We start from the raw sequence: 25,055 nt of genomic DNA, 5'->3' as shown, positions 1-25,055 counted from the left end.
ACATAAAAACTGTGAGTGGCACTTAAATGTTTCTGACTAAAACTGGCTAAAAAGGTAAACTTCAAGCTATATTTTGTTATAATTTAAAACTTGGGTATAGAAGGTTAACAGTCAAAGAGGATTATCAAATGAAGAAAGAGGGTTAAGTTAATATATCCCAAGAAAACCTGTTTTAACAAGAAGCAGAATCAGAATACCAGAGAATCCTTTACACTGAAATACACTTTAGTGCAGAGATAAGCAAACTGCACTTGTGTACAAGGGTGTGTGTGTGTGTGTGTGTGTGTGTGTGNGAGAGAGAGAGAGAGAGAGAGAAAGAGAAAGAGAGAGAGAGAGAAAGAGAGAGAGAGAAGAGAGAGAGAGAAGAGAGAGACAGACAGACACTAGCTTAATGGCTGGGCGTTTCTAATCCTTCTCCCTGCTAGCAAACACTCCCTTGCGGTACTCCTGAGTTAACATCATTTAAAAGTCTATTTCATCTGATTCCCCAAACACAAATTCTCACATGTCTGTGGGCCTTTAGGTCTGGCCCTTCTTCCCCATCATGAAGATCTCTGCTTCCTTCCTCTCTCCCAGTTACTAGCCCACAGCAATCTCAAAGCCCTGCTTTAGTCTACCTCCCCAACCATTGACCACTGGCTCTTAATTGATCAATTAAAAACCAATTGGGAACAAGGACCTTCAGTATTTTGGACACTCAGATTCCTGCTTTTGAGGGCTGGATTATTCAGAGCATTAGAACCAATCCCCAGCAGTCACAGTCACACACTCCCTTCTATAAACGAAGTTCACAGCACTGGCAAACAGAAGCACTCTTCATTTACCCACTATTGACGGCCATTTTGTTCCTTTGTACCACAGCGGAGCTGAGAAGTTCTAAGAACCAGAGAATCCCAGAAAACTGTGACCCACAGTATCTTTCCTTTAACAGGAAAAGTTTATCAGAACTTGTGTTAAAGTGTCACTCTACTAGAGTATAGAAACTTCATTAAATAGCAAAAAGTGTAATGAAAAATATTTAAAACTTTACTGTTTTAATATTTTCTGTAATATTTAATATTACAGAATTCTCTTGGTACAACAATACTTGTTATTCTTGTACAGCCAGATAGAAGAGGTTATCAAATTTTGACTGATAAGCGTCTTCCATTTTTAAAGATGTTTCCACTCAGAAGGGAAATCCTGCTTAGAAGCAACTATTAAGAGGTGGGAACACATGTACTTTCTCCTAATGCTGCCATTTTTGCTGTCCTTTTATTTTATTTTAGGCTTTCTTTAAATTTTAAGATCATATAGTTCATAGAAAAAGTTGTACCGTAACAACATTAGTACTCCACTTCCTCAATACTGAAGAAGTGGCTGATTTACTTAGCTATGCCATTGGTGCTGAACAAGGGAACTCCTTACAACTAACTGTAGCTTAGCACAAGAGTAAGCTCTTCCCTTTCTATAAATGAAGTATTTTGTTCCAATATGTAAGACACTACACTAAAAATATTAAGGAATAAATCTTTCTATATTTTAGTTTGTTTTTTAGCCCATATTCCTAAAAATGAGTAACTTATATGAGTTCATTGTAAGTTAAAAAATATCCTCCAAAATCTGTACTACTTCAATAACTTCTACAAAGACTCAAGGAATTGCCTGTCAAACTATCAAGACAAGTTTAAAATCTTTAAAACTGCACTAGAAATGAGTAGATGAAAATACATTCCTCCTAAAAATTATTAAATTGGTATCCATTATACCAAAACAACAAGCTCTATGCTTTGAAAGTAGTATTTTCATGTGAACATTTCTTTAGAAATCAGTAAAGAATACTGAATGCCACATACCAAACAGAGAATGGAGACCTCACAGAGGAGACCATTTACTCCTACTTTCTCTTAGTCAGAAAAATATCAAGTTCAGACATCATTTCTATGTACTATTTCATAGCCAATCAATTTATAATGGAATAATCTAGGGTAAAACCGGAGTAAATGTTTCTATGTGCAACTGTGTGCAATACTGACAATAATAATAATCACAAATTTCAGAAATGTGACTTGCTCCCTCAGCTTTAAGATTCCTCTTACTAGATGAAAATATCCACATAGCTATAAAATATACCTTTGATTTATATAGGATTTGATATTGCTGAGCTATTTAAAGAATGTTTGTTCACCTTAATATTACAAGAATATAATAGTTTTTTTTTTTAAATCAATTTCAAATGTCTTAAAAACTGAAGAAACCCAAGTTCTTCACAAACCTGTTCTTTCAGGTAACATTGTTTTCAGAGAAAAACAATGCCCTTCCTCTTTTTTGGCTTTTTTTATAACAAAAAATAAAATTGTGGGCTAAGATGGCTCAGTGGTAAAGAGCACTTGTTGCTTTTACAGGAACCAGGTTCAATTCCTAACACCCACTGGGTAGCTTATAACCGATCCAAAGCCCTCTTCTGACTTGTGAGGGCAGCAGGCATGCATGTACTGTACATACGCATTCATGCAGGCAGAACACATTAAAAGAAATGTTTTTAAAGGTGAAATTCCATTTGGTAGCTCCCTAAAGTTTGTAGATGGCAAATTTCTAAGTAAGCAAGAAGCTAAAATTTCAGGACTCAAATGTCTGTGTCCTGTGAACTTTATGTACGTGTATTATATTAATACTATTAAGTTAATTACAAATCATATTCATGTTTATCAATGACTTCTAGATGCATGGTTTAATGTAGATATTAGGCTTCAAAATATGACATTTAGTCATTTTTTATAGTCATAGTCTTCACTTCCCTTTAAAAGTACAGTGTTGAAAGGTAGTTCAGTAGTATAACGTGCAAGTATGTGAAAGATCTAGGCTTAATCCTCTGCATTGTAAAAAAGCAGCAAAGTTTATTCCCAGGGAAACCACAAAACAATGACTAAGAAGCATGTACACACGTGTGCACGCGCACATATACACACACTACTAGATATTCTTTTGATCCTAACTCTAAGTAAACTGTAAGACTTTTTGAAGATTTATTATTTTAAGTATGTGTTTGTGAATTTATCTATGTGAGTATATGAGCTCATGCACGTGCAAGTGTCTGCAGAGGCCAGGAGTAGGTGTTGGGTCTCCTGGAGCTGGAGTTACAGGTCCTGGACATGACACTGGGATCTGAACTAAAAGCCTCTAGAACAGCAGTACATACTCTTAACCACTGAGTCACCTCTCCAGCCCTGAAACGGAAATGCTAACTTTTAGAAATTCAAAGAAGATGCAATTCAGAAGGATCATAGAAGTATCTGCCACCTATTTCAAAAGTTGTTATTATACACAACACCAAAGTACATTATCTATACCTGCAATTTCGTTTTCAGTACTATTTGAAGTACGGATTACTAAATCCTACTTTGAAATTCAATTCTCACAAAGGACAATGTAGGTTTTTTTTGTGCCTCACATTCCATTTATTAAAAGGAGGAACTACAAAAATTTGCCTTACCATACCATTTGAAGCTAGATGAAATCACTTTTGTGTGAACTTTATTTTTAAATTTAAATACTCTTATGTACTAAAAAGCACATTTTAAAAATGACATACTTTGTGGAGACATGCAAACATAGTTACTGCATAAGGGGCATAAAGTATTTTTTAGCAACTACCAAACTGTTCTCTAAATAGTGAACAAATTTATACTTTTATACCAGCAATGCAAGGTGTCCTAATATCTACTACTTTGGGATCATCTTACTTAAACACCTGTCAAATTGACAGAGGAAAATGGTCTCATGGCTATTTTAATGAAATATTTTCATTATTGCACCCTACAGAAGATATGTTTTGTAAAAAGTACATACAAAATAGTATTTCAACTTAATTTTTTTCCCTAATAAATAAAATGTCAAAAGTCAAAGGTAATTTAATGTACACAAATATACACACACCAGTCTTTCCTAAGCATCATTTACTAAAAGAGATTTCTGGGCTTTGCTAAAATTAAGAATGTCACACTTAACAAGAGGATATAAATCTACTTTCTTTTAAAATGTCTATTAAGCAAACATGCAAGTTAATCAAAGCTCCTAATGCCACAATATATTTGTAACTGATAATGTACAATCTAGTCTATGTTAATTTTCTAAAGTGGGTACCCTAACATTAAAATTCTAAATTCAATTTCACCATTAGGAAAAAATGAAGACTCTGGCAATGTAAATTTAAACATTGAAGTCATGTTATGAATCTAAGGACAGAGCTTGTCTTAAGAAACTAAGGTACTGTCTATACAAAGATAGAAGAACCAAAGCTAAAGGAAAGGAAGTCCTGTTAAGAAGGTAAAGTGGGAAAAGCAATAAGAATCTCAGTGAGGAAGGAAACCCCAAAATGCTCAGGAAAGCAGACAGAATGGATTTAAAATGAAAACAAAAAATAAAAAACAAGTCAAACTGTTTGGTTTTTAATGATGGAATGAATGATTACAAAATGAAGTACAAGTACTACAGAGAAAGCCTGAGCAAAGGTCACTATGCTTATCTTTAGATATTAAAATGTTACTCATATAACAGCCTTATCAGACTGAAGATCTGTGCACAATATAATGTAAGGTGATACTGCCTCCGACTTTTACAGGTTTTTGGAAAAAAGATAAGTAGACAACTTGATTGTATTTCAGCATCTATAATTTAAAATAAGGTTAATAAAAATATAAGGTCAAAACTAAGAAAAGAGAAACAAAATGAACTAATAAGAGTGCTGTGGTTAAGCTTAAGTTTGCTCTGACCTTACTTCCTAGCAAAGTTTAAAAATTAAAAATGTAAACTGCTCAAATCACATAGTGTCACGTAAGACATGTTTATTTCAAGATAAACTTTCTTTGGGAACTAAAAATAAAGATTGACACAGTCTGAAATTCAAAGATCAACACCCACAACAGATTTTTAGGGTAAAAGAACAAGTTGTTATTTAGTGAATAAAGCTATATAGTTTTCAACACATGCCCACTGTATAAAACAGCAACTCTTGATTTTCACATGGCCATTTCTTAGTAACACTATGAAGTCTGGCAGCCCTATGTGCTGCTGACTAAGGAAGGTCCATGCTCTAGAGGCTGACCATTTAGAAAGGGATAACTGGATCAAAGAGGAGCTGACCTCCTTGCCTTAGTGAGAGAAATGCACAGAAAATGAAAGCGTTCAAAAGAGGGAGACTTTACTTCTGGAAAGCACAAACAGAAACTTTCTTCCTCTCTTCATTTTACATACATTCATGGCAGTTGTGGCTTGAACCAAATCCCTGATTGAAAGCTCTCAGGACTAGCATCCTTTGTGAATTGTTTCTGAACCTGTTTAGCTGTTATCTAAATTTTGGTACACACACACACACACACACACACACACACACACACACGTCTAGTCCCTTAACTAAGGAAAATAAACTTATCTTATTGGCACCTAACACTCTCCAGGAATCTGAGCAAATCTTGGGGGAATTCCCTCCCTAAACTGGGTTCTTCAGCACGGCAAAATGAGAGGGAACAGGATGGAGCATTAGCCAAGATAGCGCTCCTAAATTATTGCTTTGAGATGATTTATTAATACCAATAGGGCGATGAAACCAGAAACTTCTGGGTAAACAAAACTTCATTTTCCTATCTGATCTTTTTCTTTTTAAAAAGGACATTAGAGTAATTGGGAAAACAAAAACAAAAACCCCCCACAGAACCAGGGTACTTTAATAGAAAGTACACTCCCATCCTGCAACCTGGATATTAACTATTAAGAGTAAACATGTGTTTGTGCGTGTGTGTACACCAAATGATGGTAAGGTGAAGGTAAGGTATTTGACTAAACAAACATAATACATCTTCTACGTTCTAAAACATTAGAGGTGCAAATGTAACCAAGTGTAGGTTTTGAAAACAAAACAAAGCCTGGAGGACGTCGCACATGCCTTTATTAATCCCAGCACTAGGGAGGCAGAGGCAGGCATATCCCTGAGTTCGAGGCCAGCCTAGTCTACAGAGTGAGTTTCAGGGCAGCCAGGGCTTCACAGAGAAATCCGTGTCTTGAAAAGCAAAACAAAACAAAAACACTAAAAGGGATTTGAGTCATCTAATCCAACACATGTAATAATGTGCCCATGATCATCAAGCTAGTTTGTGGTACAAAGCTACTATCACAGAATACCATCATTAAGTGCCTTTTTTCTTATTAAGGGTTTCTGTTGTTGTTTCGTTTTGTTTTAAATAGCATTTTCACTCTGGGAAAATAACCAGGAATGTTTTAGGAAGGTACCCACATCAATTACAGGAAACATTAAGCAGGCCTGAGATTGAAGTCATAAAATTCACACTTTCAGTTTGACTTAAGCTACTGTGCAGAACTGGAAGAGAAGTAAAATGCAAAACAGGATACACCATGTCAGTATAAAGTCAGAAAAATAGGATACAGAAAAAGCCTAAAAGTCAGTGTTTACCTAGTTGGGGAAACTATATACACAAAAGCATTCAGCAAAGAAAACTCAATTTTGCTCTTAGGCTAAATTCCCACGCTATATACACAATGAGTCAACATCCTATCACAATCAAGTCCCTAAAACTACTTAGATTTTGTGTATTTTATGTCACTTTATTTATGTGTTTTTAAAACAATTTTATTCTTTAAAAATCTGTCCACCGCACAGAAGACATCAGACAAGCCATCACTGGTCCCGATAGGAACAGGTGGTCCATGCTGCGTGCCTCGTCCTCTAGGCCACATGTCCCTATTCCGCCTAATCTCATTTCTGAAGCATTATTTCCGGTGGCCCAGATGGCTCTACGCACGCCAAAACGATCCACCTCAGGAGGATTAAGAATCCAAGGCCACATCTGGCATCCAGTGGGATGGTGGCGGAGGCTTACAGAATGGGGGAACTGCGGCCTGGCAAAAAGGTGAATCGGGAAGGTAGAAGCTCCGCTCTACGCCCGACTCCTCAATGTCACTCGGGAGAGATGGAGGTTTGCGTGGCATCACCCTCGCAGAGCCGGGGCGCTGAGCACGCGGCGCGGCCGGACAGCAGCCTCTGCCGGGCAGGGGCTTCAGCAGGCAAGACCCTCCCGGCGCTCACCCGTCATCCCGGGGCGACTCGCGCCGGCCACGGAGGGGAAGTGGGAGCAGGCGAGGGGTGCGGGCGGGGCCGGGCCTAATCACATGGCACAGCCGTCGCAGGCCGCCTGGCATCGCTTTCTTTCTCTTCCGCGGACCTCCGTTGCTATGCCGCACCGCCACCGCCCACCGCCCAGGGCCCGACCCCTCCCCTCAGCCTCACCCACGCAACTCACTTGTCGCCCGCGGCCACCATCTCCTTGCCCTCGCTGTTGCCGAACGCGTCGGTCTCCCCCGGGCTGTCCTTGGGGCCCGGGGCTGCGGGTGGCGACGCCCCTGGCTGCTGCTGCTGCTGCTGCTGCTGTGGCGGCGTACCCCCCTTCCCCAGCTCCTGTAGGATCTCCGAGGGCGAACTGGACAGGCCGCCCGCGCCGGGGCCCTTCGCGCGGCCGCCCCCGCCCCACCACGGGTGGAGTCGCGCAGCGGCCACCAGGCCAGCGGTCGGCCGGCTCCCGCCCCGGGGGCGCCGGCACAGCGTGCCGAGGGGCTGCGCGCGCCGCAGGACGGCTCCGACGGCGGCGGGCGGCCTCAGGAGCAGCTCCCGTAGCATCGCCGAGCCTCGCAGCCGCATCATGCCGCCGGCGCCCGCTCGTCAGATGAGGATGCTTGGGGCGTGGGCGGCCGCTCTACTCCCGGAACCGTGTCCCGCACGGCGAGGAGAGGACTGGAAAGAGAAAAAGTCCGCGACGGGGTGTGGCCCCAGCTCCGCCGCTCCCGCCGCCAACGCCGCCGCCCTCGCCGCCCTCGCCGCCGCCGCCGCCGCCGCCCAGCCTGCGGCCAGCCGAAGTTGCTCTGGCCGCCGCGAGCTCCGCACTGAGACTGACGCTCAGGGGAGGGCTGGAGACATACCAGGCTCACCAACCGGGGGCGGGAGGACGTTGACGGCCTGCCCCCTGCAAGCTCTTCCATTGGCTCAGTCTGCCGACCTCTCTTCTGATTGGCTAGCGAATCAGTCAAATTCGTCTCCGCGCCCGTGCGCAGTCCCGCGGGGTCCTGGAGGGCGGGGAGAAGGACGACTGACGTGTGTCAGCCCCGCCGACCGCTCTCCTCTCTTGCCTCGGGCCACCTGAGGCCAAGCTGGGCGAGGACCCGTAGCTCCGGAGTCTGGCCATTCACCAGGCAGGTGCGCTCCTGGGTAGCACGTCCTCGAGCTATTGAGGAAGCTGGAGCGCGCCTGTTCAGGCCGCCCAAGGCTGGAGGGAGGCTGGCAGTGGCAGATCGTCTGGTCCAAACCTACTGCTCGCCCCCCTCAGCTAGGGGAATGTGTCCGCCCCTCTGAAGGCATCTGTTCTGCCAAGGCCGCCCTGACTAGCTTCATCCCTCTCCCAAATGTGCTTAAAACTTTCCATGGTTGGCTACTGCCCAGAAGCGAAATGTTTTGGAAAAAATGAGCAAAATCCTTTCAGCTATGCAACTTAAGACATTTAGAACGTTTGAGCGTAGGAACAACGAAGAATAGAGAAAAAGCCAGAATAAGGGTGGATCTCTTCTATCATCTACAAGATTTCTCCAAATCTTTTGAACAGCGATTATTTTATTAGTACCAGTTGACTTGAAAGCAAAATACTGCAAATCCTTTTTCTATTTTAAAAGCCGTTTTAAAATAGAAGCATCTGAATACCATGTCTCAAAACTGTTTCAGCACAGCATCACCTCATCCATTTATCCTTTTAGATGTGTGTGCATCATATGTTTCCTGAGTCTGCACACATATTCCACTCAGGAATAAAACTGTTTTTTAAACCATTTCCTGAAACAAATAGGCTTAAATGCATAGATTCACCAAAGTTAGCAGGATATGTAATTCACCAGATTTAGTAATCCAATCAATCTGTACATGTTGAACTAGATTAGTAACCAAAGAATCTGACTGTGCCTACAGGTTTGTCATGTTCAAGTTTTTTTCTTTTCAACCTGCTCTTTAGATAAAAATAAAAAGTGTGAAGGAAATGAGCCTGTGGAGGGAAAAAAAAAGCCAGAATTTTAAATTACTTGGGTGGCTTTTATTATTGCTTAAGGTTAATTTGTCAAAAATATTAATATTAGTGAATCAAAGTTATGTATTTAGGAAAAACAATACATTCTGAGGGAGAGATAGCAAATGTTACCCTTAATAATATCTAACTTTGTCTTTCTGACTTATGGGTTGCTTTCAAACCTTAGTGTTCAGTTTCTTACAAACTAGTTATCAGTTTTTACTGCCTCTTTTCTCTTTTTTCTCAACCGCATCCAGACTACTCACCAATCCAGTCAACGTTTTCATGCCAGTTTTTCCTAGTTTCTTCCATTGCTCAATGAAATGACTTCTGATGATTAAAGGTTTAAACGCTTTCTAGTATATTTAACAATTAGGAACTTAGGATATGACTCAGTGGGTAGAAGGCCTCCCTGCTCAAGCATGAGGATCTGCAGGTCCGCCTCAGGCACTTACCTACAACCATGCCTGGAGTGGAGACAAGCTCCAAGGACTCAGAGCTAGTCACACTAGCTGAATTGGTGAATTTTAGAACCTCTGACCTCCACACAGAGGAAAGTGAGCTGCACATATGTGCATGCATGCATACAGACAGGAATAGAAAAAGATAAAAGTAAAGAAAAGACATGTATTGGTAGACTATTTTTAGAGTTTCTACTTTTCAGAATGAACTGATAAGAAAGGGCAAATGTTACTTGTAACATTTGGAAGACCTGAGTTTACCAAGGTTGAACATCTGAGGTAATAATAAAACAACTAACAAGAAAGCTACAACAAATCAAAACTATTACAAACAGAATAGAAATATGGCGGGAAACTTTGATTCTTCTAATCTTAGATATTTTTATCTTCAACAATATTTATTCATACAACTTTGGAAACTGTGTTTGCATTATATTAAAATTAACCATATCACCTGTTATCCAAACTATCAGTATCAAAATACTTTATACACATATAATAATCTAAGGAAATACCTGCAAGAAGAAATGTTCTGCGTGTTAGGCCGTCAGAGACTCTCTTGAACTTCTACTTCGCTAAGTAGGATGCAGTTCCACAGGCCTGTTGACGTAACCATCCAAGGGAGAAACTGGAATGTGTGTACTTTGCTTCTGCTCTATGCTGAAGAATGTTACTGAGCTTGCCCCTGAGCATCTGTGTTCTTCGTGGCCAGGAAACGCTAGTTAATGCCTCAAGATTGTAACATAGCCTCTCTCTATACATTACCCATCCTCCTTTTCACAAACATTGAGCTTAGTGATAGTTCTCCAAGAGGAAAGTAGAAAGTCACTCTTCTTAGAACAGTGACTCACAAACTATGGGTCATGTCCCCTTTGGGGGTTTGGGTGACCCTTTCACAGGGTCACCTAGGACCTTCAGAAAACAGATACTTACATTATGATTTATAACAGTCGCAAAATTATAGTTAAGAAGTTGCCATTAAAATAACTTTATGGTGTGTGGGGGGAGGGTCACCACAATGTGAGGAACTGTATTAAAGGGTCACAGCATTAAGGAGGGTGAGAACCATTGCCTCAGACTACAGTTGAAAAGACCTTCCTGACACTCTCTCTCTTGGTTTGTTTAAAATTCTAGTTTAAGTGTAGAAGGCTCAGGAAATCTTTAAACAGCCTTCCACTGCTACTTCCTGCTTTTACACGCCTATATAAGCCTTGTTGAAAAACCCTGCTGAACATGACTGCTTTTCCCAGTGCTGAACTTCCGTCTACATTAAGGATTGTAAACCTCTCATTTCTAAAATGTAAGTAACACTAGCCCTTATAGGGATTAAATGAACAGCAAATGCAAGCACTTAGAACAATACCAATAAAATTCTGTTAGCTCTGATTCTCCTCTGATGGGTAAATTGTTAGGTGAAGTGATGATTATGTCCAGTATTTAAAAGCTATGTTGAAAAAAACCATTTAAAGAATTAGAGCTGTCACCCAGAATGAGCTCTCTTCCTTCCTTTTAGAAAACAAATTTGAAAATATCTTAAAATAGAAAAGGAGCATGGAAAAGATTGATTCCTTTAAAAGCTGGACTCGGTTCCCAAGGTACCAGCCACTAACAAATAACCTAAAAATTAGGAAAGATTCGCTGGGGGGTGGTGGGAGATTCTACCTGTTATATATCAATATCCTAGCATCTAGCAATTACATGTTAAAATCTTCCTTCTTTAGCTTTCTCAAACATGTCATCCATATAAATGAAATTATACCTTTCTTAATTGTAAAAGCACAAAAATGATGACCTTTCATTAACTATGTGTTACATACTTGAATGGTCTGGTTGAAAATACTTTTTTTTTTTTTTTTTTTTGAGGATCCCCTGGTGGCTAGAATGGGAGTTGAACGGGGAGGGATGACATATAATTTCATTCAGAGAGCTACGGTAAATATTTCAGTTAAGTTAGTAAGTTGATATTGTTTGTACTTAGACCAGACTAAAAGCCATGGACTGTTAATTACTCCTCAAGTTTCAAAATGGTTTTCTTATTTTTCTTTGGATTCATATTTAAATTTAAATCAGCTAAACCTATTCCAGAGATAAAAGAGTCCTTTCACTTGGTACATTAGCACTCCTCCATGGCTTTTGTAAATAATCCAAAAGCTAGCCAAGTAATACTTGCTCAAGAAGAAAGTGTCCTCCATGAGAGACTGTAGTGTCCCCAAATATTTTTTTCTCTCCCCAAAGAGAAGGCTTTATCACTTCACTTTTTGGAATCAAACTTGCCCTTGATGAAACATGCAAAGACATACCATGCCATGCCATGCCTTGCCGTGCCGTGCCATGCCGCGCCATACTGTGTTAGCATTTGGTTCTGCCATCTCTCTTTCTCTCTTTCCCTCTCAAGACTGATAGGCATGCTTAGGGAAAGGGTTTCATTTTTTTTTTTACCTGGCCATTCCAAACAAAGCTGTCACTTATGGCTGATAAATACTACAAAGAGAAATGAACCTTACTGTAATTCACTTAGCGTGACAGGTTATTGCCATTGAATAATTTAGCTTAAGCTAACTAGTAAAGTGTCCAACCATACCGATTGTAAAGAACATTGGAGAACTATAAACTCAGTAAAAGCTGTAGACCAGTTGAAAGTGAGTCCCTGGGCAGTTGATGACAACGTCCATCAGGACAGCATCGTTTTTCAGGGACAGTTAAAAGTTCAAGTAGGGAACATCTGATTGACAATTCAATACATCATACCTATTTGAACATTGTAAGTGGAGAAAAATGGTGACTATTTGAAAGAAAGTCACATATCAATTATGTAATGTTTGGTTTGATGTGTGATGTCTAATATTGTCTCATCTGCAATTTGTCACATTTTCTCAGATACAGAAAAAAACCTTTTAACTGTGTTCATCCAGTAGTGAGATGGTATTGCCAACCGAGAAACTAATGGCTCAACTCCATAAGAATTGTTTTATGAAGCTAATTCCAAAAGTTAAAGTCCTTAATACACTTAAAAACTCTCTTCCCCCTCTTCCCCTTCTCTCCCCCCTCTTCCTCTTCTCTCCCCCTCTTCCGCCCCTCTCTCCCTCTGTCCCTCTTTCCTTCTGTCCCTCTCTCCCTCCCGCCTCTGTGTGTGTGTGTGTGTGCATGTATGAAGGTCAGAGGACAACTTGGAGAACTCAGTTCTCTCGTTCCACTGTACAGATCCAAGTTGTCAGGCTTGGTGACAAGAGCCTTTATGTACTGAGCCATCTCCCGAGGTACAGAATGACTTTGGATATAATAGGTAAAGAGAAATTAGTACTGCTCCTCCAAAAACCATGAATGTACTCCAACTATAGGTCCACTCTTCCAGCACCTAGCTCGAAAGTAAGTGCATGGTTCCCTCTGTCCAAAACAAAACAAAACAAAAAAAGGCACCAGAATCCTACAGAGGATAAGACTTGGTTGGTTATTAGCTGATTCTCACATGACCAGCAGCATGGTGAGTTCTGCGTAGGGCTTTATTCACATGTACCCAAATACTACAACACTGCTCCATATTTTTTTTAAATCCCTAGAAAATAGCCAAATGTTTATTAGTAGGAGACGAATGAAAATGCAATTCTACTTAGAGTAGTGTGCACTATTTTAAAATGAACTCTTAGTTTCATTTATTAAAGTGGATAAGACACAAAAGTTAAGGAGAGATCAAATAAGTTAGAGATGTATATATGATATATAATGCCATGAATATAAAAATTTAAAACACAGGAAACAAACTTTTGTTTGTGGGCTTATACATATGTAACTTACATTTAGCCAAAAGAGAGCAGAAAGTATACATATCTAGTTTACAAACTTGAGATATGCGCAGAAACAAAGAGTAACAAAGCCAGTATAGAGGCTCTTATCCCTGGAGATATATAAAGGGGAGTCTGACGGCAGAGGTGTACACACAAAGTTTCAACTGTATCTGTAATCACTGAGCTCTTAAAATAACAATTTAAAAAATCTGAATTTGAAATATCTGAGGCAAATGTGGAGTGTTATACTCACCTTTGCTCTATTTGCAATAGTGCAATAAAAGGATTTTTGTTTCAGTGTTGAAAGCCATCACAGCTCTCTGACAATTATTATAAATGTTAAGCTAATTAATGGCAACTCTTTAATTTTGCTGTCAACACTGGATAATCTGTAAGCAAGGGCGCTACAATGTAAATAGCTTTTAAGAGGACAATCCACAAGAAATTGTTTCAATTGGCACATTGTACACAACATACAAGGTAGTATATTTAACTGAAAACCTTCCAGAGAAAACTATTAATGACTAGCTCAAGCATCAAAACAATTCTTTCATCAACACAAATTTAAAGTCCTTTCTTTAAAGGTTAAAGATATAATCGATCTTTGTAGTAGTCCTGTAGCACATGCCAATTGCTTGATTTTATGACTAGAAAAATTATAAGGTAATTAGGACACGTGACTAATTAATAGGGCTGATGGAAACATACCCTCCAGCTAGAGCTGACCTTTGACCTCATTTCATTTGAACCGTCAAAAAAAACTGCCTGCGTGGGTTATGTTTATAGAAAAAGCACCCTAGGGCTCAAAGTGTCTTCTTTGGTAGGAATTTCCTCAAGTGTGGGATTAGTAGGTAAAGCTGAGCAGCAAAGCAAGGCATTCGGGAACATTAGAGTTGAACATTAGGGAGAGAGGACACTGCGCCAAGGAGTTGGGATTCTCCATCAACAGGGCGACAGCAGATCTATCCAGCAGCTTTTAGCTAGCATGGACACAGTTAGCTTTGAGTTTTCTAGATAGTCCAGATACATCAATTTTAAAACTAAACGATATTCTATGGCTTTTAAAGTATTTGTATGTTTGTTTGCTTGTTTATAGGAATGTTCTATTGGCATGTATACTTGCATTACAGAAGAGGGCATCAGATCCCATTATAGATGGTTGTGAGCTATCATGTGGTTGCTAGGAACTGAACTCAGGACTCCTGGAAGAGTAGCCAGGACTCTTAACCACTGAGCCATTTCTTCAGTCTCCATTCTATGGTTTTTAAATGTAAGACTTCTCTCATTTGGGGGCAGGGTGAGACTGCAGTCAAAACATCTGTAACAATTATTTGTCTCACAGGGAACATACTCAGCTCTCCCATGAGCATCCCACATAGTAAAAGCAGTGTAACATTTCTTTGGATGTCTGTTCCCGATGCTGATTCTACTTCTCAGCATTGTTCCTGACCGGACATGAACACTGAATTCCCTTGAATCTGCTGCTACCATCCTGCTATCCGGAAGGGAGCCAGCCTCATTAGCAAACACAAATCTCCAAAGCCAATTAAAGGGAGAGCTAGCAAAAGAACCTGGAAGCTCCGTGGCCTTCAGAGGCTACTGACCCAGCGAGTTCTCCAACCTGATCTCCTCTGGTATTTCTGGGGCTACTGAGTCAGTCCTGGAACTTCCTGTTACACACGAAGCTCCACCCATTCCTTGAATTTGATTAAGTATTGGGTCCTATTAACATATCCGGATTCAAACCCACATCATAGAAGGTTCTACATGTATTTCAATCCTGGTTTGCTTTGGGCCCTCCTCCATCAATTAGCCATAATAATGTCTCACAGTCATGCCCTCAGGCCAATCTCATACATGCTATTCTTTTATCGATGTTCCCTCTGCCCAGGTATGTCAAGTTGACAGAGAAGATTGGCCATCACTGTTCCTTTCTCTCTCTGACTTAAGTAGAATTTACTATAGTCCCTTACTTGCTCACATTTTTAAGAAACACTTATTTTAATTTTATGTGTATGTGCTTTCCCTGCATATGTGTACGTGCACCGTGTGTGTTCCTGGTGCCGACAGAGATCAGAGGAGGGTGTTGAATCCTCATGGAACTGGAGTTATTATAGACAGGTTTGAGCCCCACGAGGGTGCTGAGAACTGAACCCTGGTTCTCTGTAAAAGCAGTAAATGTTCTTAACTGCTAAGCTATTGCTCCAGCGCTTCATACTTAAGAAAAACTACAATAAATTATGTGTCTATATTTCAACAACTTTAAACTTGATGAAGCTTCAGTGGTTTAGGGGCCACACATGATACCTTATATATCATCTAAAAACAGAGATATAATTGAAGATATGGCAAACATTATAAAACCTAATTAAGCTTAGGTTTGAACCCTGGATGACTCCTCTAACTTCATATAAGCTTCTTTTCTCTCCCTGCACCCCACCCAAACAGTGAGCTACCCTGAGACAATAGCCTTACTATTTATTATCCCTGCTATCTAAGAGTCTTCGTTTGCTTTCGTTTGCTGTGATAAAACGGTGTGACAAAAAAGCAACTTCCGGGAAGAACGCTTATTCAGCTTACACTTCCATATCACAATCTATCACTGAAGAAAGTCAGTGCAGGACCTCAAAGGAATTGGAGACAGTAACTGGTGTAGCAGCTGTAGACTAATTCTGCCTTGCCTCTCGGGGCTTACTCATCCTGTTTTCAAATATGACCCAGAACCGCCTTGTCAGGAGTAGCACTGCCCATAGTAAGTTGGGCCCTCCCACATTAATAAGACAATTCCCCTTCTGCCTTGAAGACCTGCCTGCAGATAACCCGATGAGGACATTTTCTCAACTGAGGTTCCTTTCCCAGATAACTAGCTTTTGTCAAGGAGTTGGGGGTTGGGCAGACAACTAACCAGGACACTGAGTTTTCCCTCGTGTGCCAGAATTGTTAATGTTTAATTATTCAATTCTTGTCCTTCACTCTTATAAGAATAATAAGTTTTCCTCTACCTTTTTTTTTTCCCTTCTTTCACCTGCAAGTCCTAAGCCCTGTGTATCCATGATAACTTTATGGTTTCAATGTTGCCTCTGCATGATATTCAACAATTGCAAGTCAGTCTCAAAACCGTCCGTTAAAATATGACCTCAGTTTGTAGGTGAGAAATGTTAAACCCATTCAACATTTCAGTGATTTGGCTTAAAGGGTCTTCCCCATTTACCGTTGCCACTTCAATACACCTTTCTTTGCCCTAAAATTCAGCTCAGTTGCTGTCTCCTGAAAGGAGACGTTCCTGACCTTTCTAGGAAATATTTACTAGGAAATACACTCTTCTATTTCATTACACTAACAGTTAATGTGTGTCTATCTTCTAGTTAGATACAATTTATACTTTTTAAACTCATCTCTTTTTTTAAACATTGACTTGTAGTCAGGAGACAGCAGATACCTAAAATGTATTAAGTTAGCTGGGCAGTGGTGGCACATGCCCTTAATTCCAGCACTTGGAAGGCAGAGGTAGATGGATTTCTGAGTTTGAGATCAGCCTGGGCTACAGAGTGAGTTCCAGGACAGCCAGGGCTATACAGAGAAACCCTGTCTTGGGGGGGAAAATGTATTAAGTTGGTAAATAAATGTATAGAAATCTTAACTATTACTAGAAGTTTTTGAGAACAGAGATCAAGTATTATAATTTGTAGCTAAAATACTCATTTCCAAATTTACAGAGACCCTAAGTATGGCTTGAAGTGAAAAAGACAAGATTGTTTTCTCAGTGTAAACAAGGGAGATTGTGTGGAGGGAATAAAGTTGGAGTGGGCAAAGTATGCCTTACATCAGGCCTTGTAGACCACAGAGAGGAGTTTGAACGGTAGTTTAGGCACTAGGAGAAGCCATTGATGATTTGATCTATATTTCAACCATGTGATATATTAAGTAATGCAAACACAGGATATTTGTAAAATGTAAACATTTAAAATGTTCGAAATGTTAAATTTTTAAATTCTAAGTTACATTAGCTTTCAGAATATCTAAGATCCCTTGAAACATGTAAAATAACATACCAAAGCCATGAATTGTAACCTTACTTTTATTAACTAGAAATTAGAAATTGTTAGAATGAATGAGCTTTCATACCTATTAAAATTCTACACTATGAAAGACCTTAGGTGCAGTTTGTCTACATACTCATATCAACCACCATGTCTGGGTCTACAGTTACACAGAAAACGACAGTGTTTAGAATCAAGGAGGTAGGTAAGATAGGTAAGATACAGATATATAAACAGAATTAAAATCATCTTAGAGAGGATATAAACATGGTATATTTTACATATTCAATAAATAAAATGATATAGGTATACCCTAGGCTAGGGCCTATTATAGAAAGGGGTAAGTATATTTGAAGTTAAAAGTCTATGTTTACAGGGGTGACAAAGGCGCCATTTAAGAACAAAAAGAACAGAGTTTAACAGATTCACGGAATAATGCATAGCCTGTCACATTATTCCTGAAACATTTCCTGTCCCCTTGGTAGAACTGCAAAGTTTCTTTATTGAAGTTGGATGCACTCATGCAACTTAAACTGGTCAGGGAAGTGTCATTATAAACATTTAAAGCAAATACACAGGCTGGGCATGGCAGCACAATTCTAAAATCCCAGCACATAGTAAGCTGAGGCAGGAGGATCAGGCTAGTCTAAGCTCTGTAACTGAAAACATGTCATACATCAAAACTTTTCAACAATAAAAAATATAAAGCAATATAATTGGCGTTCATTTTGAATGCCCTTCCCATCTCTGAAAAGCAAACATTGCATGGTTTCTCTCATTTGTGAGCTCTAAATTTTATACAGATACAAACAAGTATATATGCAGAGATGACATGAGATTGGAAGCAGACTCCGGGGAAACAAAGAGCCTATGGAAAGAAGATGGAGGAAGCGGTGGGGGGCGGGGGGGAGAAGAAGATGGTAAAGGGGACTATACCCAAAGCTTATTATATACTTGTAAAAAAATGGCCTTACATAATTCCAAGAAAATAAAACAACAATAAACAAACAAAGACTCCATCATGCAATTTTCTGCCCTCTCCCTCCCTGTGTCACAGTTACTGCTAATGTCTGAACCTAGTGACTGCTTTCTCTGTCTTGGAACCTTCGGAAAGTAGGTTTGTCGTTTTAAGCATCTGTAATCTTGAGTTTGTTACCCTAGCAAAATTTACTGTACTCTAACTGACCCATCATCCACTGTAAGAGAAAGGCTGGAGAAAGCTCCTCAGATCTCAGATCGGAGAAGCCAGTCTCCTGGCAGCATGTTAAAAGGTCAACCCATAAATAGCCATTTAAAAAGCATATGCCCCAAATATTTGAATCCATGAACTCAAGTAACCACATTTTATGCGTTTAATACTGAATTTCTGTTTTGGTTAGCTGTTATTTCCACAACTGATTCCAAGATTGGCAAGTGTAATGAGTCAATAAAAAGATACTCTCACAATCGACGCTTTTGTGTATTCTGACAGAGGCCACCTCACCGTGCAATGTGTTCTGGACAGAGAGAAAGGGCATCTGTATAATCAGTAGGTATTAGTCAAGCTTCTCGCTGAGACTGGATGACACATTCCACGGCAAGATGCATGATGCTAAGGAGAATGCTTACACTTTGGAGTTACACAGGATTCAACTTGAATCCCAGCATTCAGTTCAGTTTCCCACAAGGACTGCTGCCATGGGTTACACCTTCCAGCTAACATCAATTTCTTTCTAACACGGGATTCTAGGTATAACATCTATTTTTAAAATGTATTCTTTAATCTTTTTTTCTCAGTCTAGATTTTTATCCCCCTCCTGGTCTACCCTCTGACTGTTCTACAGCCCCCACTACCACCCCCGCCTGCCTGGTCTCCAAGAGGATGTTCCCATCCTTTATTCCACCAGACTTCATCACTCCCTGGGGCCCCAAGTCTCTTGAGCATTAGGTGCATCTTCTCTGACTGAGTCCAGACTCTGCTGTAAATGTGTTGGGGGCCTCGTATCAGCTGGTGTATGCTGCCTGGTTGTTGGCTCAGTGTCTAAGAGATCCCATCAAGGTTAGTTGAGACTACTGGTCTTCCTATAGGTCTGCCTTCCTCCTCAGCTTCTTCCAGCTTTTCCCTAATTCAACCCCACAGGGGTCACCAGCTTCTGTCCATTGGTTGGGTGTAAATATCTGCATCTGACTCTTTCAGCTGCTTGTTGGGCTGTTTGGAGGGCAATCATGCTAGGCCCCTGTTTGTAAGTACACCATAGCATCAGTATTAGTGTCAAGCCTTGGGGTCCTCCTTGAGCTGGATCCCAATTTGGGCCTGTCACTGGATCTTCTTTTCTTCAGGCTTTTCTCCATTTTTGTTCCTCCTGTTCTTTCAAACAAGAACAATTCTGGGTCAGAGTTTTTGACAGTGGAATGGCAATCCCATCCCTCCACTTGATGCCCTGTCTTTCAAATCCAAGAGAATGACTGAAATATGAAGACCTTCATATCCTATGAGGTGTACACAAGCTTTGCTAGTATCCTACTAAGAGGAGCTAGTATATAGGCAGAGGAGGAAATGGAAAGGTCTAGACATGAAGGGCAGGAGGTCATGGGTTCATGAATGGGTCACTTAACCTAAGATACCACGGGCAAGAATGAAGAAAAGATGGGTAGAAGAATAAAGACCCTAGAAATATGCCCTGTCTCCTGGTAACTGTAGATTTTCCTCAATGTGTAAAGTGGGCTATGGATGCGCCTTCATTGAATGTATTTGGTACAATTGCCCAAATGTCAAGAAGGAAATTAAGTCCATATTACAGTGAGAAACTCAGTGAATAATGTTAATTTGAAATCTAAAGAATAAACTTTTGCTGGGCGTGGTGGTGCATGCCTTTAATCCCAGCACTTGGGAGGCAGAGGCAGGCAGGCAGATTTCTGAGTTTGAGGCCAGGCTGGTCTACAAAGTGAGTTCCAGGACAGCCAGGGCTACAGAGAAACCCTGTCTCGAAAAACCAAAAAAAAAAAAAAAAAAAAGAATAAACTTTTATTAGATGGGCAGTGACTGTGCATGCCTTTCATACCAGCACTTGGGAGGCAGAACAAAGCAAATCTCTGAGTTCAAGGCCAGCCTGTTCTACAGAGTGAGTTTTTTTTTTTAAAGATTTATTTATTTATTTATTTTATTATATGTAAGTACACTGTCGCTGTCTTCAGACACTCCAGAAGAGGGAGTCAGATCTCGTTATGGATGGTTGTGAGCCACCATGTGGTTGCTGGGATTTGAACTCCAGACCTTTGGAAGAGCAGTCGGGTGCTCTTACCCACTGAGACATCTCACCAGAGTGAGTTTTAGGACAGCCAGGACTACACAGTTAAACCCTGTCTCAAAGATAAAACCAACCAACCAAACAAACAAATGAAAGAATAGACTTTTTAATTTAAAAGTTTAATAATATGTCTTTTTTCCAATGTCTTCTTGAACTGGAACTTAAGAGAATATTGACCACCCATCTGGCTGACCTGAGCCTATGTCCTGACCTGTCAGTGCCTCTGTTCCCAATCTATAAAATATTAACTTGCCAATGTGACCTCCAAGGTGCGTCCTAGATCCCAATGCTTGACTCTGAACACTGGTTGCATAGAGTTGTGGGTTTCATCTGGAGAGTGTTAAACAAATACTAATAAATTCTCATATCTGTATTCCCTCCGCAGATATCATGGAAATTGCAGGTGACACACTCGGAATACCAAATATGGTAAAAAAAAATGTTTAAATGTAGTTGACTAGACAGGAGCTATAAACAGCATAGCATAAGGCAGTTTTGCAAGAGCAATAAAGGCTTTATAGGGTTAGGTTAATAATCAAAGAAATGTTAGGGCATAGTATGAGAAAGGGCAATGATATACATAGCTAAAGGACCCAGGGCTATCAAGAACCTCAGGGTTAGGGGTTGTCACTTGTCAGGGACAGTAACTCTGTGGCTGGTAAAATGTCAGTCTCAGTGGTTTTCTTCCAGTGACGAATGTTTCTAGAATATAAAGGCAAGTGTTTCTGACTATATTCATGTGCTGGCACTCACACTTGTGGCAAGGGACTGAGGCCATGGAAGGTGCGAATGCCCACTATTGGTAGCAATAGCTGTTGTCTCTGAAGAGCCCTTGTGGTCAGACTCCTCCAGCAGTCTCCAGTACAGGTGTGTGGTGATTTCCTTGACATGTGGTTCCAAAAAGTCACTAGAGAAAAGAGACAACGTCAGGCAAAAAGAAAGCAGGCACATTGGCAGCAATAGTGTCAAATATTTTTGACACTGGGTTTTAAGCCTATTGCTATATGGCTCTCTCTCTCTCTCTCTCTCTCTCTCTCTCTCTCTCTCTCTCTCTCTCTCACTCTCTCTCTCTCTCTGTGCCTTTTTAAGGTTATCTGAGCTCCCATTCTCTCTAAATAATACAATTATTTCACTCCTAGCAACCACTTCCTGGAAAACAATCTGCCAGAATGATGAAAATAGGTCTTTTGCACATTTGACATCGATTTTCAAAATATTTTAAAGGTCTTAGGAATGGAACCCCAGAATAGTTTTAATCATACAAGAGGCTATATCTGGTACCTCTCGGATAAGAAACAGGCTCATGACCACTCTTGCTGTAGAAACACACGTTAACTCTGCCTGGCTCATTGCAACCTGATATGCCATGCCTTACCTGCAGAAATGCAAAACCAACCGGGAAGCTCTTACTAAGTGTATTCAGCACCCCGTGCACTCCGTGCACAGCAACAGAAGGAAGGGCACATGCTGCCTTACATGTTTTTGAACTCAAGGAAAACTTATATCATCTCAAAGGACCTTATTTTTCTTGTTTGTAAGTGAAGAGCAGAGTAGACACATCACTAAGCTGTTCTGAGAAATAAATAGTGCACATACAGCATATTGTTTTGAGACAGGTACACACAGAAACTCAACAGATGTTAACTTCTGGTCCATTGCATTCCATGTCCTTCCGAACACGAGCCAAAATGATCCTTCTCAAACATAGCCAGGTTCCTGTTACCCTCCAACTAACACCTCTCAGCAGCTTGCCATGGCACTTAGGGTGAAATTAAAAGTCCATAATGTTTACTTCAAGGTCTTTCTAGTTCTGAATTCTGGCCACAGCTTCAGCTGACCTCCCACTCAAATTCTGTGCTTCAGATAGGTCTGCCTTCTTTCAGATCTTCAAACTATGGCAGATCCAGCTCATGTCTCCCTGAGTCCCAAGGAGAGATATCTAGGGATTGTCTTCTGTCACAAACATAAAGCCTGTCCTATCTTTGATATGAACAATTTAATACTTATTAAACGTATGTAAAATGCTGTATACAAACAGCTCCTAACCTACCGTTTAGTGCACTTGCCACCCGGCAGGCCCTTCTGAGCACTCATTTGTGGAGCTGTCAGTGTGTGTACACACACTTTTTTTTTTTTTCTGCTTGAAACTCATCTTTCCTTTTTTGCTTGTGGTCAAACCTTAATCACTCTTCAGCTTAAATGTCAACTCCTCTTGTCGCACCCTGCTCATTCCTCTCAAGTGGATGAATAATCTTGAGTGGTTGTTCCTCCCTGCTGAGCTGTAAGGTTTTTAAGTGGTTGATGCTTCAGTCTGGGTTACAGAAGGCATCAGGATTGGTTTGTTGCTGAAACTCCTAAGTTAATGACCATGCTCGGCATGGTTGCTCATGCCTGCAATCCCAGAGGCTGGAACAGGAGTTCCAGGCTATGAGTATGTAGCCAGTCTAGGCTACAGCGTGAAATTCTGTCTCAAAAAGCAAAACACAAAACAAAATAAAATGCACTGACCAATCAAATTCTACCCTACAGGAGGCCATTGGGGAACATTGCCCCAGCCAATCTGATGGCAAAGCTTGAGTGTCTTTCTTTCTTTCTTTCTTTCTTTCTTTCTTTCTTTCTTTCTTTCTTTCTTTCTTTCTTTCTTTCTTCCTTTCTTTTTTTTTTTTTTCCGAGACAGGGTTTCTCTGTGTAGCTCTGGCTGTCCTGGTACTCACTTTGTAGACCAGGCTGGCCTCAAACTCAGAAATCCGCCTGCCTCTGCTTCCCAAGTGCTGGGATTAAAGACGTGCGCCACCACGCCCGGCTTGAGTGTCTTTCTTAAGCCAGTTTCCAGAAGCAAAAGAGAAGGAAACGGCTTCCATCAAAGATCACGTGCTGGTATCCTGAGCCTTTCCTATGTTCCATGTGACTCACTTCCTCTTCTATCCAGTCTATTTCACTTAAGTATTCACAGTGATTTTGGAGCATATGATACCTCACTCCGAAGAAATTTGAAGCCAGAGATATAGTAGCTGGGTTGATAGAGTCAAGCACCACATAAACCCAGTGTGGTAGCCTCCACCTCTAACTTCAGCACTGGAAAGAAGCAAGAGGATCAGAAGTTCAAGGTCATCTTCAATTACATGAGGTTGAGACCACCCTAGATACACAGGGTGGAGGTGGGGTTGAGATTTGAGAAGGTGGCAGAAGGAGATTGGGAGGGAGTAAGGGCTAGAGGGAGGGGTAGGGGTGGGGGGCTGAGGCGATTTACTATGAACAGAAGAGAGAACATACAAACGCATGAGCAAAACCAGAAAAATGCTTTTCAAGGCATTTCCTTCCACCACCCTTCTTGTCTGTTGCAGGCAGGCTTTGTCACTTCCAGAGGGCTAGCTGTCTGTCCTTCGCTGTCCCCTGCATTGGTCTCAGAAAGGAACATAGCATCCTTTTCTGTTTGGAGGTCAGGTTCGGTCTTATTCGTATTACTCATTACTCTGCTCACACTGCAGAACCTCTCCTAACAGTGTGGGAGCTGTTTGTTTGTTTGTTGGTTTGTTTGTTTGTTTTGGCTAGGAACCCCTGTCCTTACTGCATTAGGAGGTCTCTGGGTTCTCTGCCTTTGTCTAAATGGAGGGTTTCTCTTGAATCTTCTTTGTCGCCTTGAGTCTTCCTTGCTGTATGGTTTTTTCTTTCTTTCTTTTTCTTAAAGTTTCCTCCCCTTGGACAGTATCGCATTCTCCTTTGTAGTAGGCTCTGGTTAGCAGTCCATAACTTCTATTCGCAGGTAAAAGGTTACCCTGGGAGTCCCTAGAGTGAGGAGAGAGTGTCATATATGTTTGAACAGCTGAGCAGCAAGATGACAGTTGCCTAGCAGTGTAACTTACTTGCCTAACATGTGCAAAGTCCCATGTTTTACCCGCAGAATGAGGGGGGAAATATATTGCATTCATTTTCTGTTATGGTAACATAATACTTGAGATAAAAAAAAATTAAAAGAGGCTGCATTTCTGTTGGCTCCTGGATTCAGAAGCTCCAATCTGTACTGACAGGGTTGCTTTTAGGACTATGATATGACAGTACCTTGGGACTGAGGAAACTTATAACTCATGAGGACCAGAAAGCAAAGGTGGAGAGGAGGGGAAGAGGGACAGAAGACCAGCGCACACTCCCCAGGGACCTACTGTATTTATACTCCATGGCTCATCTGTACTCTTTCCCCTGCTCCTCCTGACCCCAACCTTCAACAGCAACATTTCGCTTTCTCTGTTTCTGTGGGATGTATTTGTATGCATGTATAATCCCAGCCCAGGATTCCAGGGCTGAGGCAGGGAGACTATGAGACTAGCCTGGACTACATAGAAAGACACTGTCTCAAACAAACAATAACTGCTTTCTGGAAAGTTTTACAGGAATC

The 25,055-nt window shown here is 40.9% G+C and overlaps 1 protein-coding gene across 3 annotated transcripts in view; it reads right to left on the bottom strand.

The window, feature by feature from the left end:
* Gls (glutaminase) overlaps positions 1 to 7,945 on the bottom strand; it is a 69,828-nt gene extending 61,883 nt beyond the window's left edge. For 2 of the 3 annotated variants that reach the window (XM_021159995.1, XM_021160005.2), the window contains exon 1: positions 7,293 to 7,945. In XM_021159995.1, coding sequence (XP_021015654.1) covers positions 7,293 to 7,690 — 398 coding nt within the window. In that variant the 5' untranslated portion in view covers positions 7,691 to 7,945. The remainder of the gene's footprint in view (positions 1 to 7,292) is intronic. The other variant, XM_029475950.1, reaches the window with a different exon arrangement.
* Positions 7,946 to 25,055: the final 17,110 nt, after the last annotated feature.

This window comes from Mus caroli, chromosome 1 (genome assembly GCF_900094665.2).
Source record: "Mus caroli chromosome 1, CAROLI_EIJ_v1.1, whole genome shotgun sequence".
Lineage (NCBI taxonomy): Eukaryota > Metazoa > Chordata > Mammalia > Rodentia > Muridae > Mus > Mus caroli.
Note: the sequence above shows the minus strand (reverse complement) of the source record. Positions and strands in the feature narration are given on the sequence as shown.